General features: G+C 49.3%; 1 protein-coding gene across 5 annotated transcripts; it reads left to right on the top strand.

Moving 5' to 3' along the window:
- The first annotated feature begins 138 nt into the window (after positions 1-138).
- Positions 139-12,549, top strand: LOC103017836 (dehydrogenase/reductase SDR family member 4). Of its 5 annotated transcripts, XM_007180591.2 has the most exons (9): positions 139-292; positions 1,437-1,614; positions 5,899-6,000; positions 8,681-8,751; positions 8,847-8,898; positions 9,202-9,336; positions 9,463-9,564; positions 9,768-9,823; positions 12,019-12,549. In XM_007180591.2, exons 1-9 carry the CDS (start codon positions 162-164, stop codon positions 12,131-12,133), a joined length of 942 nt encoding a protein of 313 aa, XP_007180653.1. In that variant the 5' UTR covers positions 139-161; the 3' UTR covers positions 12,134-12,549. The 5 variants fall into 5 exon arrangements, with proteins under 5 accessions (XP_007180653.1, XP_007180654.1, XP_007180655.1 ...); XM_007180592.2 differs by lacking the exon at positions 9,463-9,564; XM_007180593.2 differs by lacking the exon at positions 5,899-6,000.
- Positions 12,550-13,024: the final 475 nt, after the last annotated feature.

Here is a 13,024-nt window from a genome sequence, read left to right on the forward strand (position 1 = left end):
GAGGAGGGGATCTGGCTTCCGAGCGAGCAGCCGGGCGGGGAGGTGGCTCGCCCCTCGCCCTGCCCCTCGCCCTGCCCCTCGCCCTGCCCCTCGCCCTGCCCCTCGCCCTGCCCCTCTGTCGCCTCCCCTAGGCGGCGCAGAACCCTGAACCGGCCGCCTCCATGCAAAAGGCGGGGCTGCTGTTGGGTCTCTGTGCGCGGACGTGGAAGTCGGTGCGGATGGCCAGCTCCGCGGTGGCGCGCCGGAACCCGCTTGAGAATAAGGTGGCCCTAGTAACGGCCTCCACTGACGGGTGAGTGCCCGAGCCCGAGTCTCGGAGGCCCCCCGCTGTCTGCAAACAGGTACTAACCCCTTGTCCTTGGCCTCCCGTGCCCCATCTTCAGGCCTCACGTGTGGCCAGAGTCGGCCCGGGAAGAAAGGAACTACGTGGTTGGCCTGCAGTCCCCTCGGAATCCCCTACCCCCCCAACCTTGAAATTGCTAGCCCTCTTGTCACTGCTGCCTCTGGCTCGACTGTGCCACCTGGGTGCTGCCCGCCCCCATCAATCTCATCTCCCAGGGTTCTGAGCTGCCCCGGTCAACTGGCCCCACCTAGAGTCTGGGAAGACCAGAAATCCAAGACAGTCCAGATTCCAAAAATCCTATCCACTGCCTGCACCGACGGTGGAAATGTTCCAGACACCCCATTTTGGCACCCCAAGAGTCTCATAGAACTGCACCCCTTACCTAGAGGGGACACAAAAGCCTTGTGTCCACATTCTTGTTTAGTTCAGTACATTTTGACCTCTCTTGCCCACACCGTGTCTCACCAACCACTGTTGTCTACCCTGTTTCTCACTCCCACAGAACCCTGCTAGATGCCAGCTCTTCACAAATCTAAAATACAAATGAATGGGAAATGCTAATGGCTAAGTGCAAAATGTGTAACCCTTTCTCCCAGGGGAGTATGTAAAAAATTTACATTTGTAACCGGAGACCCCCACTTTCACATGTACCCCCAAACGTAACTAAAGATAGAATATTGAGATGATGTAGACTAGTAAGGAAGCTATTTGGGGGTAGAGGCTTTTCTGAGTGAGACCCTCCAATCATGGAAATAGCTGCTGCTTGTTATACCCCTAGCTCATCTCTCTCTCCTCAGTCCCTACAGGGTATGGGGCCTGTGACCCATGGTGGCACCTGTGGAAGGTGATATCACTTCCTGGGAACCTAGACTGGTGGCCAAAACCATAAGAAAAATAAGTAAACCAGTGCCAAAAATATGCTAAGCATGTCCATCTGTATGGTAATGACTGTGCCATTAACCCTATCTAACACATGGGGGTCCTACAGAGAGAAAGCTGGAATTCAAAGCCCAGGCAATCTGATTCAGGAGCCCACGCGCTCACCCTCTTTTCCTGTACCAACTTAAAAGTCCTTATCTCTCTCTGCCCACAGGATCGGTTTCGCCATCGCCCGGCGTCTGGCCCAGGATGGGGCCCACGTGGTGGTCAGCAGCCGGAAGCAGCAGAACGTGGATCGGGCAGTGGCAACGCTGCACGGGGAGGGGCTGAGTGTGACGGGCACCGTGTGCCATGTGGGGAAGGGCGAGGACCGAGAGCGGCTGGTAGCCACGGTGAGCAGCAAGGATATGGGCGCAGAGCCAGGAGGTAGCAGAAGGGAGCCAGCCTGAGCTGGCTTTCCTGGACAACACGGGTGTAATCCAAGCCAGCACTGTTAACTAAAACACAACAGTGCGATCTGCATACCCAGTCCAGTACACCAGCACATTTTTATTGTGTGCCTTTCTGTTCTGTCTCCGAGAATCATCCCATCTCAGTCAGAGAATCAAAACACCACTCTACTGTTTCAACCCTGCATTGTGCCTTGGGGCTCTTCCCCCAAAAAAACAGCTGGTCCTGGCTTTCCAATCTAATTGGGCAGATAAAAAGGGTAAATACAATTGCAAAATAGGTATTCCCACTATGAGCTAATAAACAATCAATCCCTGTTTTTCAGCTTATAGAGTCAAGTCTCCGGGAACCTACAGGAGGCAGCCCATCAGGTTTCAACCACCTACTGTGTGCCGTGCACTTTGTTTCGAGCCTTTTGCAGGTTCTCTCCAAACAACAACCCAAGCAAGGCCAGGATTAGTCTCCCTGTTTAAAGACTGTTTCAGAAAGCTGGATCAACATCCCAAGGTCCCACAGTTAGTAAGAGAAGAGCTGTGAGCCAACCCAGACTTGCCAAGTTACCTACAGACTACCAGGCATTTCCCCATCAGGTCAGGCCTTAGGTGCCCACTTGGACTTTAGCCTCAAAGACAGTGTCTAAGCCAGTGTCAGAGTTGGTGCTTGGCACCAGTCTTCCAGCTGCACAAGAAAATGTGAACATTTTGCAAAAGAGGCTGCTCTTCCCTAGGCTCAGGGCACACCCTTTACTTCTTGGAGTAAAAGGGAGAATCTGCCCAAGAATGGAAAGCAAAGGATATTGTGCTAACAGAATGAAAGATGGTGAAATAATTTGGGTAATCTTAGACAAGGAGGACATGAAATGATGGTAGGTGGTGGTATAGTAGACAGCATAAGGTTATTCCATTTGTCAGGAGTCATTTGGCAAATGCTCAGATGTGCACTGGAGAGAGCCACATGGGGGTCCAAGAAAGCCACCTTGCCTGGCATAGGCAGCTGGACAGAGCCTGAGATTGAGACCTTGATCCTCAGGGTGAGGGAGCCACCTGGGATCCTGGGCCACCTAGTGACTAGCCGTATGAAATGTATGTGGCCACTTAATGTCAAAATCCTGCTGGGAAAATGACCTCTGGACCCTCACCAGGTCCACTTTACCCGTCCTGCAGCTCTGGCCCAGAAGTGGGGTTTGAATTAGACCTTGAAGAGTGTGTGGGGCTGGGCAGATGGCATAGGGCCGGGATTCCAGATGACGCTGCAAAATGAGCAGACAGCCAAGGAGGGACAGAAGGGGAGAGGGGAGCATTGTGAACCCACAGCAGAGAGAGAGCACAGCCTTGAGAGGGCTGGTAGGAAATGGACCAGGTGGGAAGGATGGGGGACAGGGCCCTCCGTGGCCTCCCAAAGGAGTTTAGACATTCTTGGAGGAAATAAGAAGCCATGTGAGGTTTTGAGCAAGGGGAAAATGGTTATTAAAGGACAATAATCTGGCACTGGGAGGAAGGATATATTGGAGAAAAGGAGACTCTGAGCCAAGGACATCAGGGAGGAAGCTGATGCTGTCACTTAGGTAAGAGCAGTGGCAGTAGGACCAGAACAGATGTGCCCAAGAGACATTCAGTGGGAACCAACCAAGATTTTCTTTTTCCTGGCCGGTGTCAAGAAATGGGAAATAGGAGGGATGAATCAAAATTGACTCTCAAGTAGTTTGAATGGTCAATGTCGAGTGGAGAATGATAGGATACTTGTTAGCAGTTTGAGATGTGTCCTGCCCATTGCCAGCCACTACCTGTGATGAGGGAGGCTGCTGCCCTGAGGATGATTACTCCCTAGTGGCCTCCTAACCTGCACCTCAGAGCTTCTCAAAGGTGTCGTGAGCCGAAACCAGATTAGCTGCTTTTCCGCTTGATTCTACTTTAAAAAAAAAAAATAGAACTGGGCTTCCCTGGTGGAGCAGTGGTTGGGAATTCCCCTACCAATGCAGGGGACACGGGTTCAAGCCCTGGTCCGGGAAGATCCCACATGCCGCGAGCAACTAAGCCGGTGCTCCACAACTACTGAGCCTGCGCTCTAGAGCCCGGGTGCCACAATTACTGAGCCCGCAGGTCACAATTACTGAGCCCGCACGCCCAGAGGCTGTGCTCTGCAACAAGAGAAGTCACCACAATGAGACGCCCGTGCACCACAAGGAAGACGCAACAAAGCCAAAAGTAAATAAATAAAAGAAATAAATTTATTTAAAAAATTAAAAATAGACCTGTCAGAACACAGAGTAGCAATCACACAATTTAGAGCAAGCCTTAGAAGACACCTGGGTGGTCATAGTAGCTTTGCCGTTAATTTTCCAGGGTTCTCTGTCTGTTCAGTCAAAAGCCAGCCTTCTCTCCTCTCTATGCTGATAGGCCTAGAAAGAGAAGGGGACAGGATACACAGCAGAGTGGAAAAGCGCTCCAGGCGATTCTGCTGCAATCCACTATCTCCCCACCCCCAAACACACCCGCACACGGCCCAGCATACATCACTTTCTAACACATACCGTGTTTTCCTCATCATGAAACTTAGAGCCGAGGCAGGTGACTGGGACTTTGTGCCGGGACACCAAAATTTAGAGAGTGCAAGAGACTATTGATACAGGTTTGCAAAGATTATGTGATTTTAAAATTTGTTAAATTTACATGTTGACAGCCCAGGCATCCCCTCAGCAGTGTGGAAGCAACTGAGCTTAGCACCTAGTTAGCAAGAATAATTAGTTAAAACAGGATCTAGCAGATTGTTAATAACACACCTCTGTGTGCCAAATCCGGAAGCACAAAGTTGGTTGAGGGCCCATTTAGTGCCGCTTGCCCAAGGCATCAAAATTGCCAATTCTGGGCCAATGCGAAGTCTGGTTGCAATGTGGCATAATGTTGGCAGATTCTGTTTGGCTACTCGTTACTCCAGCACGTGCCTTCACCACCTACTTACAATTTATTAAGGAGGTGAGATGTTGCCTCTCTTGGTTTTCCCAGTTTAAATCTCAGTTTCTGCCTTGAATCTTCCATGCCTCCAGACCAAAAAAATAAAAGCAGGGGGTGGGGGGAAGGGAGAAATGGCATCATAACCGAGTGTGGAACTGCTTTAAGCGCAGGCCGGCATCCTCTCCATCATGGCTCTCCTGGGTAGCCAGTTTCATAGTGACCCCGACTCACTTTTGAAGGACTCTTATGAATTAGCTCTGGGTTAGAGTGTAAGTTCTGCCACCACTAACTAGCCTTGTGCCCTGAGCAAATCACTTCACCTTTCCCAGAGACCGAATGAGCAGGCCTCCTCTTCTTAGCTGGCCCTGATATGTCATTACTGAGCTATATGACCTTGAGAAATTAACTTCCCTGGACCGCAGTTTCATCACCTTCACCATGAGGACATTGGGCTAGGTGATCTCAAAGGCCCGAGTGGCAACTTTCCATAGGTCTAATTTTTTTTTTTTTTTTTTTTTGGCTGCGTTCGTTCTTCGTGACTGCGCGAGCTTTATCTAGTTGCGGTGAGTGGGGGCTACTCTTTGTTGTGGTGCGTGGGCTTCTCATTGTGGTGGCTTCTCCTGTTGCAGAGCACGGGCTCTAGGCACGTGGGCTTCAGTAGTTGTGGCACACGGGCTCAGTAGTTGTGGCTCGTGGGCTCTAGAGTGCGGGCTCAGTAGTTGTGGCGCACGGGCTTAGTTGCTCCGCGGCATGTGGGATCCTCCCAGACCTGGGCTCAAACCCATATTCCCTGCATTGGCAGGCGGATTCTTAACTACTGCGCCACCAGGGAAGTCCCTATAGGTCTGTTTAAACTTGTTTCTCCATTCAGGCACGTGTGGACAGGCTGAGTTTGAGATAATGGTAACTCATTCAAGGTGAACTGGACAGTAAGCCCTGGGAGAAATGGGGCTGGGAAAAAAGAGGAAGGGTCTAGAAATGGACTTTGAGGTGAGAGCTGAGGCCATGAGAATAAAGGAGCACCCAAAGGGAAAGTCTAAAGAACAAAAGGTCAGTGACAGCCTCAGAAGTGGGGGCAGGAAGAAAAGACTGCCAAAGAAATGAGACGACCTTAAATGTTTTAGCAGCAGAGCTTGGGGTGTTTTGGAGAGAAAATGTTTTAAGGAAAAGAGGTCATTTTGACAACTGTTCCTAAGAAGGAATTCTTTATCGACACTGATAAATGCACTTCCCTTACTGTCCGGCAGCCCTAACTCAGACCTTACTCCTGTTTAGGCTGTGAACCTTCACGGGGGCGTGGACATCCTGGTCTCCAATGCTGCCGTCATCCCTTTCTTTGGAAACTTAATGGATGTCACCGAGGGGGTATGGGACAAGGTGAGAGGGGATGAGAGCAGCAGGGGGTGGGCCTCAGAAGACAGCACACACTCAGTCTGCTTTTAGAATGTATTTGTCAAGTGCAGTGTAAATGTGAGGAATCCTTGCAATTTGCCACACGCCTGCAGTGCACCTGGTAAAGGGCGAATGGCGGCATGGGGGGCTTCCTCTGTCCCTGCCCTTCTCTTTCATTTCTGCTTCTCCCCAGTTTCGTCTTCATTTGCTCCTTGCTAACTGTCTTCTGCCTCCCTCCCCCATCTCCCCCACCCCCGACCCCGTGGGCTTATCCAGGCTCTTCTTCCTGGTTTATTTCCAGCAGACAGGGCAGCTAATATGCCAATAACTAGTATGCTCAGACTTACACGCCACCCCTCCCCTTTTCAGCTGCCAAAAAAGAATGATTTTTCATTAGTTGGAAAACTTTAATAGCTGCTAGTTAAGTGAAATATCAATTCTGGTGAAATTAACTAAGTTGCCGCTTTATAACATACAGCCTTTTTTTTTTTTTTTTTTTTTTTACAGCCTTTTAAAAAGACCTGCGCTTTTTCCTTTTTAACTCCAGTGTCTAGAACATCTGAGATCCAGATGTCTAAATTCAAGAACCAGAATATTAGTTTTCATGTGAATGTGTACAATTACATTATATTTATAATATATTTCACACACCTACATTCTTTAATTATAAAGCCTTAATTAAATTATTTGTCTTTCTTTACTGAGGTTAATATTCCCACCTGATTTGAAAATGCTAAATTTTTCATGATCTCCCATGGTTTTGCTTTTTACCCTGACGTCATCCATAATTTCTCAACACTGAAGTTTAAGGATACTAAAATATTCTAGTTTATCAGTGTTTCACAGACGTAGAGACCAAAGTGCCAAAATGCTCTTCAGTGAATCAGTTCCTGATTGATATTCTTCAAAGTAGAGAAACATCTTTCATGAGCAGTCTGAACAGAGACCACATGAAAATCAGTTATAAACCAAGTAATTTTTCTTTTTAGTTGGCTTTGTTTTTTGAATTTTTGAATTTTATTTTATTTATTTTTTTATACAGCAGGTTCTTATTAGTCATCCATTTTATACACATCAGTGTATACATGTCAATCCCAATCTCCCAATTTATCATACCACCACCGCCACCCCCCTGCCACTTTCCCCCCTTGTTGTTCATACGTTTGTTCTCTACATCTGTGTCTCTATTTCTGCCCTGCAAACCGGTTTAGTTGGCTTTTTTTTAATATCACAGTATATCAAATCTAAATGCAATGGTTGATCCTTGATTGAACCCTGGACTTTAAAAAAATATAAGGACAGTTGGGGGACAATTGGGGAAGTTTTATTATAGACAGTATATTAGGTAAAATCATGATTATCAATGTTAAATGTTGGGCTTCCCTGGTGGCGTAGTGGTTAAGAATCCGCCTGCCAATGCAGGGGACACGGGTTCGAGCCCTGGTCCGGGAAGATCCCACAGGCTGCAGAGCAACTAAGTGCATGCGCCACAACTACTGAGCCTGCGCTCTGGAGCCTGCAAGCCACAACTACTGAGCCCACATACCACAACTACTGAAGCCCGCGCACCTAGAGTCCGTGCTCTGCAACAAGAGAAGCCATGACAATGAGAAGTCCGCGCACTGCAACAAAGAGTAGCCCCCGCTCGCCACAACTAGAGAAAGCCCGCGCACAGCAACGAAGACCCAACGCAGCCAAAAATAAAAAAAAATTCAAAAAAAAATTAATTAAAAAAAAATGTTAAATGCCTAGGGTGTGATAATGGATGGTGGTGTGGAAGAACATCCTTATTCTTTGGAAATAATGCTAAAGTCCTTAGGGCTAGAGCATTAGAATGTCTGCAACTTACCTTCCAAGGGTAAGGAAAAAACTGCATAGGTACGTAGATAGGGCAAATGGTACAAAATGTGAACAGTTGGTGAATGTAGGTAAAGGATATCTGGATATTCATTGTCCTTCTATTTCAACTTTTCTGTAAGAGTGAAAATTTTCTAAATAAGAAGTTGCACGGGGGTTATGGGAGGGGACTATCCCAGCAGTGCCTGGAACAATGTAAACAAGGGTCATGCCTTTGTTTTAAATTACAGATGTGGGGTTTTGACTGTAGACTGTGTTCCAGCTCCCCCCCAAGTGCCTTCTCATGATCCCACTTGCCAATACATGTCCAGCCAGACAATCCATCCTGGAGGGCCAAGAGCATCTCACTCCCTAAGCTCAGAAGCCAGAAAAGTGCTGGAACAACCCCAGGTGCCTGAGGTCAGGACACATTTCCCCTGAGAAACACGGCGCACTCTGGGGCAGGTCCAGGAAGCCATCCAATTCCAGGCTCTCCCTAGTTGGAAGACACACAGAAAATCCAGCTCAAGTCCAAGGCAGCCCTGAGAGTTCAGGCCCATTCTGGGTCAAATCATACTTAGGAAACAAGCTGAACCAGGCTCCATTCTTTCTCACCCGAACCTAATGTGTCATTCTCTAACTGAATAAACCGGGGAAAGCCACCTCTCCCTGGGCCTTGGTTTCTTCACTTGTAAGGCCAAGTAAATCATCCCTAGGATCTCTGCCAGCCCTAAAAAACAGATCCTGGGAACCACACTCTAACTCCCCATTGCCCTGCCTTCTGCAGCCCTCTTCCCTCATGCTGTTCCCCCTCTTCTCTCTATTGCAGATTCTGGACATTAATGTGAAGGCCACAGCCCTGATGACAAAGGCAGTGGTGCCAGAGATGGAGAAACGAGGGTACAGAGAGCAAGAGGGAGCCTGCGTTCGATGGGCCCCATGAACGCTGAGGGGAGGGTGTCCATGGGAAGAGGGTCATTCTGTTCTTTTTCCAGAGGCGGCTCAGTGGTGATTGTGGCCTCCGTAGGAGCCTACAGACCATTTCCTGTAAGAACCTCCTTTTCTGCTACTTTTATCCCTTCCTCCATCCTGTACCTTCTACCCTTCCAATCACCCTAAGAAGTTTGTGTCCCATTTTGGAATCACATCACCGAGTACCTTCCAACAAAATAGAGGCCTTGCCTCCACAAACGCTAACCTAGGGGAGGTTTAACCACAAGACAGTTTTCTAACTGGGACCCTCCATTACAAGAGACACCCTATTATCTGTTTATAACCCTTTATATCTTATGTTAAGAACCAAGAATGAACTGAAATTGAAGAGACTAACCCATTCTCTCCTTTCCCCAGGGCCTGGGTCCTTACAATGTTTGTAAAACAGCCTTGCTGGGCCTCACCAAGAACCTGGCCTTAGAGCTGGCCCAAAGGAACATTAGGGTGAACTGCCTGGCACCTGGACTCATCAAGACTAACTTCAGCCGTATGGTGAGGAAGGGGAGTCCTGCATCCCACTGGGACCCTAAAAGGCATCTTCTCAGGTAGAAAAGCCCAGCTCCTGGGTCCTGAGCTCCCCCCATCTCTGCACTTTTCCATATCCCCCCACCATACCAGCCACGTGTCCAGACCAGACCCCCACATGATCCTTTCCTGAGGTGCACAGTGAGACTGAGGAATTCAGATACCACTCAGGCCATTTCATATCTCCTTAAGTGGGTGAGACCTGGGGCGACCCAGGAAAATGCCTCACTAGAACTTGAAGAGAATGGAGCAGAAGAGGGAAGTGGGTAGAGACTGGGAGCTGGGAAGGACTAGGAAGTGAAGGGGGTGGCTCTCCATCGTCCTTTCAATTGATGTGAGGGCAGGCAGTTTCTCCCCTCGCTGTCCCTCACAGGAAGAGATTTCCCTTTTTCCTGCAGTTGTGGGATGACCAAGCAAGACTGGAGAGCCTAAAAGCAACCATGCAGATCAAAAGGTAAGGCTGGGGGCTTCCCTGGTGGTACAGTGGTTGAGAATCCGCCTGCCAATGCAGGGGACATGAGTTCGAGCCCTGGTCCAGGAAGATCCCACATGCCGTGGAGCAACTAAGCCAGTGCCCCACGACTACTGAGCCTGCACTCTAGAGCCCGCGAGCCACAACTACTGAGCCTGCGTGCCACAACTACTGAAGCCCGCGCGCCTAGAGCCCGTGCTCCACAACAAGAGAAGGCACTGCAATGAGAAGCCCGCACACTGCAACGAAGAGTAGCCCCCGCTCGCTGCAACTAGAGAAAGCCCGTGCACAGCAATGAAGACCCAACGCAGCCAAAAATAAATTAAATAAATAAATAAAATTTTTTTTAAAAAAAGGTAAGGCTGTCACAGGGGAGGGCGAGGAGGGATAAAGATGGTCCCTCACAGCCCATGGCTCACCGACTCTCCGTCCTGCAGACAACACAGGCATGCTCTCCTCTGCTTCAAACACACAGATTTCACAAGTTCTTGAACACAGCATCACTACAGTGGCGTGTGCAAGGAGTCTGCTTCCACTGCAAAAACGAAACACAGAGGCATCCAGGTTTAGCAGAGCAGAGCCCTGGGGGAGGCCCTGACCCCTCTCTCCACCTGGGTGTTTGCCTCCACCTCTGGGCATCCCTAAGGATGAGGGACCAAAACCAAAACCAAAACATGCTTTTGTTAGTTCCCCTTGAATAAAAAGAGTCATTTGTCCAAAGCTCAGGTTGATGATCTTACAATCCAAATAAAAGGAATGAAGAGCTTTACCAAGTCCCAAAACTCCCCTTGCCTAAGAAAACTAGCCTCTTCCCCAAAGGGTTTGCCGAACTGTTCAGGCACCTTCATCTGGCTCTCTTTCCTCTAAGTTCCCTGCCTCTCTCCAGCTTCTGGCTTCTGGGAACTCTCTTGTCTTTAGCTCCTCCGCCTTGTCTCCTCAAGGACACATACCAGCAGTGCCTACTTGAGGAAGGAGACACCCTCAAGTGCTCCCAAAGCCATTCTGATGTCAGGCGTGAGCTGCTGGCCTGGTTCACAACTCATTAATAAGGGTATTGTCACCCTTGAGCCACAGTGAATGATCTGGCCCCATGCTTCTCAGTCTTGGATGCACATTAGCTGGGGTGCTTGTGAAACCACAGATGCTCAGACCCCACTCCCAGAGATTCTTTTTTGGACGTACATTTTTTTTTTTATTTTTTTTATTTATTTATTTTTGGCTGTGCTGGGTCTTCGGTTCGTGCGAGGGCTTTCTCCAGCTGCGGCAAGTGGGGGCCACTCTTCATCGCGGTGCGGGGACCGCTCTTCATCGCGGTGCGCGGGCCTCTCACCATCGCGGCCCCTCCTGCTGCGGGGCACAGGCTCCAGACGCGCAGGCTCAGCAGCTGTGGCTCACGGGCCCAGCCGCTCCGCGGCATGTGGGATCCTCCCAGACCAGAGCTCGAACCCGTGTCTCCTGCATTAGCAGGCAGACTCCCAACCACTGCACCACCAGGGAAGCCCCAGAGATTCTTTTTTAATTGATCCAAGGTAGAACCTAGGCATCTTTGGCGGAGGTGGGGGCGGGGATAGTTAAGCCTCTCGGACGACTACAGTGTGCAGCTAGGATGGAGAACCACTAATCCAGGCCTTCTAGGTTTGAGGTACCCATGCTACCCACCTCTAGAGCATTCTATGGCAGTTAGGTTAAAGTGTTCCCTAACTATGCAATCACTGATACAAACACTGAGAATCAGCACAGTCTCACAAAATGACTTTAAGGGACAAAAATAGATTCCTGAAAAAGGTGTCTGTGAATTGAAGCTGTACAAATGGAATCATTTTAAACAAATCATTTGCTGTCTCACAGACTCCCTGACATTTGAATAGTATGCACACATGTGAAACAAATTCTTTGAAGAATGAAATAGCTGCTCACCAGGTTATCTATATAACTTTGGATTTTGGTGTCCTGAGTTCTCTAAAAAACAAAGTATCTCTATATTATATGAATATAATGTGCAGTGGTTTTTGAAGAGTACAGTATTAATGGTTATACTGAATTATAACAGCTTATATTCATGGTAACCCTATTTTATGGGCAGTACACTGGTCCTGAAAAATGTGATACTTCTTGATTAAGCAAATTTCATTCCCTGTTTGATTTTTACTCCCTTCCTTTTTTCCCCTCCTCCCCAGGATAGGCAAGCCAGAGGACTGTGCGGGCATCGTATCTTTCCTTTGCTCCGAAGATGCCAGCTATATCACTGGGGAGACAGTGGTGGTGGCTGGAGGGATGCCATCCCGCCTCTGAGGACCTGGAGAACATCCACGAGGGCAGAGATTGGGCTCCATCTCCTGGGTCCTGTTCCAACATCCATCTACTGGCCTTTCGCACCTCTGCCTAGCGTACTGCTCACCTTACACCCTAACCCCACCCCCCCATATCAATTCTGCCCTGTGAAAAGCTCCAGCATTCTCTGCTGTCAAGGTGTGGTCTTATGAGGATTCTCACTGTTGCTGTGGCCTTGGATAAAGACTTCCCTTGAGAGCACAGGGCAGGCCTGCTGAGAGGGCTTAGTCTACCGCGGCAAAGACCAACTAATATTTTTTTTCTGGGCATCAGGGGAATTTGAGGGAGATGGGAGAGAAGGAACCTGGAGTGGAAGGAACAGGGTTGGAAATTAACAACTGGCAAATGAGGTCCAAATAAAATACAGATGATCATGATGCTTTGAATCAATGTGTTCGTTTTTCAGTGTACGGTGCAGAGGTGTGGTAGCCGAGCAGAAAGCATAAATCTGAGCGGACTGGATTCCCCTAAGATCCCTCCCCCAGACACTAAGTCTGGATCGTCCTAACCCTCCTCCCTGTCTCCAGGACCTGAGCGTAATGCTGGGTGTGGAGGTGTTTGCAGAGCTGCCAGCTGGGAGGAGGCGGCACGGGAATTCCCAGGTGCTGCTCTCGGCCTCACACCCGCGGGGATAGTGCCAAGAACACCGCAGGGATCCCCGAGGCTGGGCAAGCAGAAAACGAAGGACGAACTCCCTCACATTCAACCATGTCCTCTGCCGGCATCGCCCTCGGCCTAGAGTTCCTTCCTTCGAGGGTCAGCGAGGACGCGCTGGACCGGTCCCGAGCAAGCAGTGAAAAGGGAGGAGCCTTGCAAGGATGACCCGGCGAGGGGTACCCAGGCCTACGAACA

This window comes from Balaenoptera acutorostrata, chromosome 3 (genome assembly GCF_949987535.1).
Source record: "Balaenoptera acutorostrata chromosome 3, mBalAcu1.1, whole genome shotgun sequence".
In the NCBI taxonomy this organism is placed as follows: Eukaryota; Metazoa; Chordata; class Mammalia; order Artiodactyla; family Balaenopteridae; genus Balaenoptera; species Balaenoptera acutorostrata.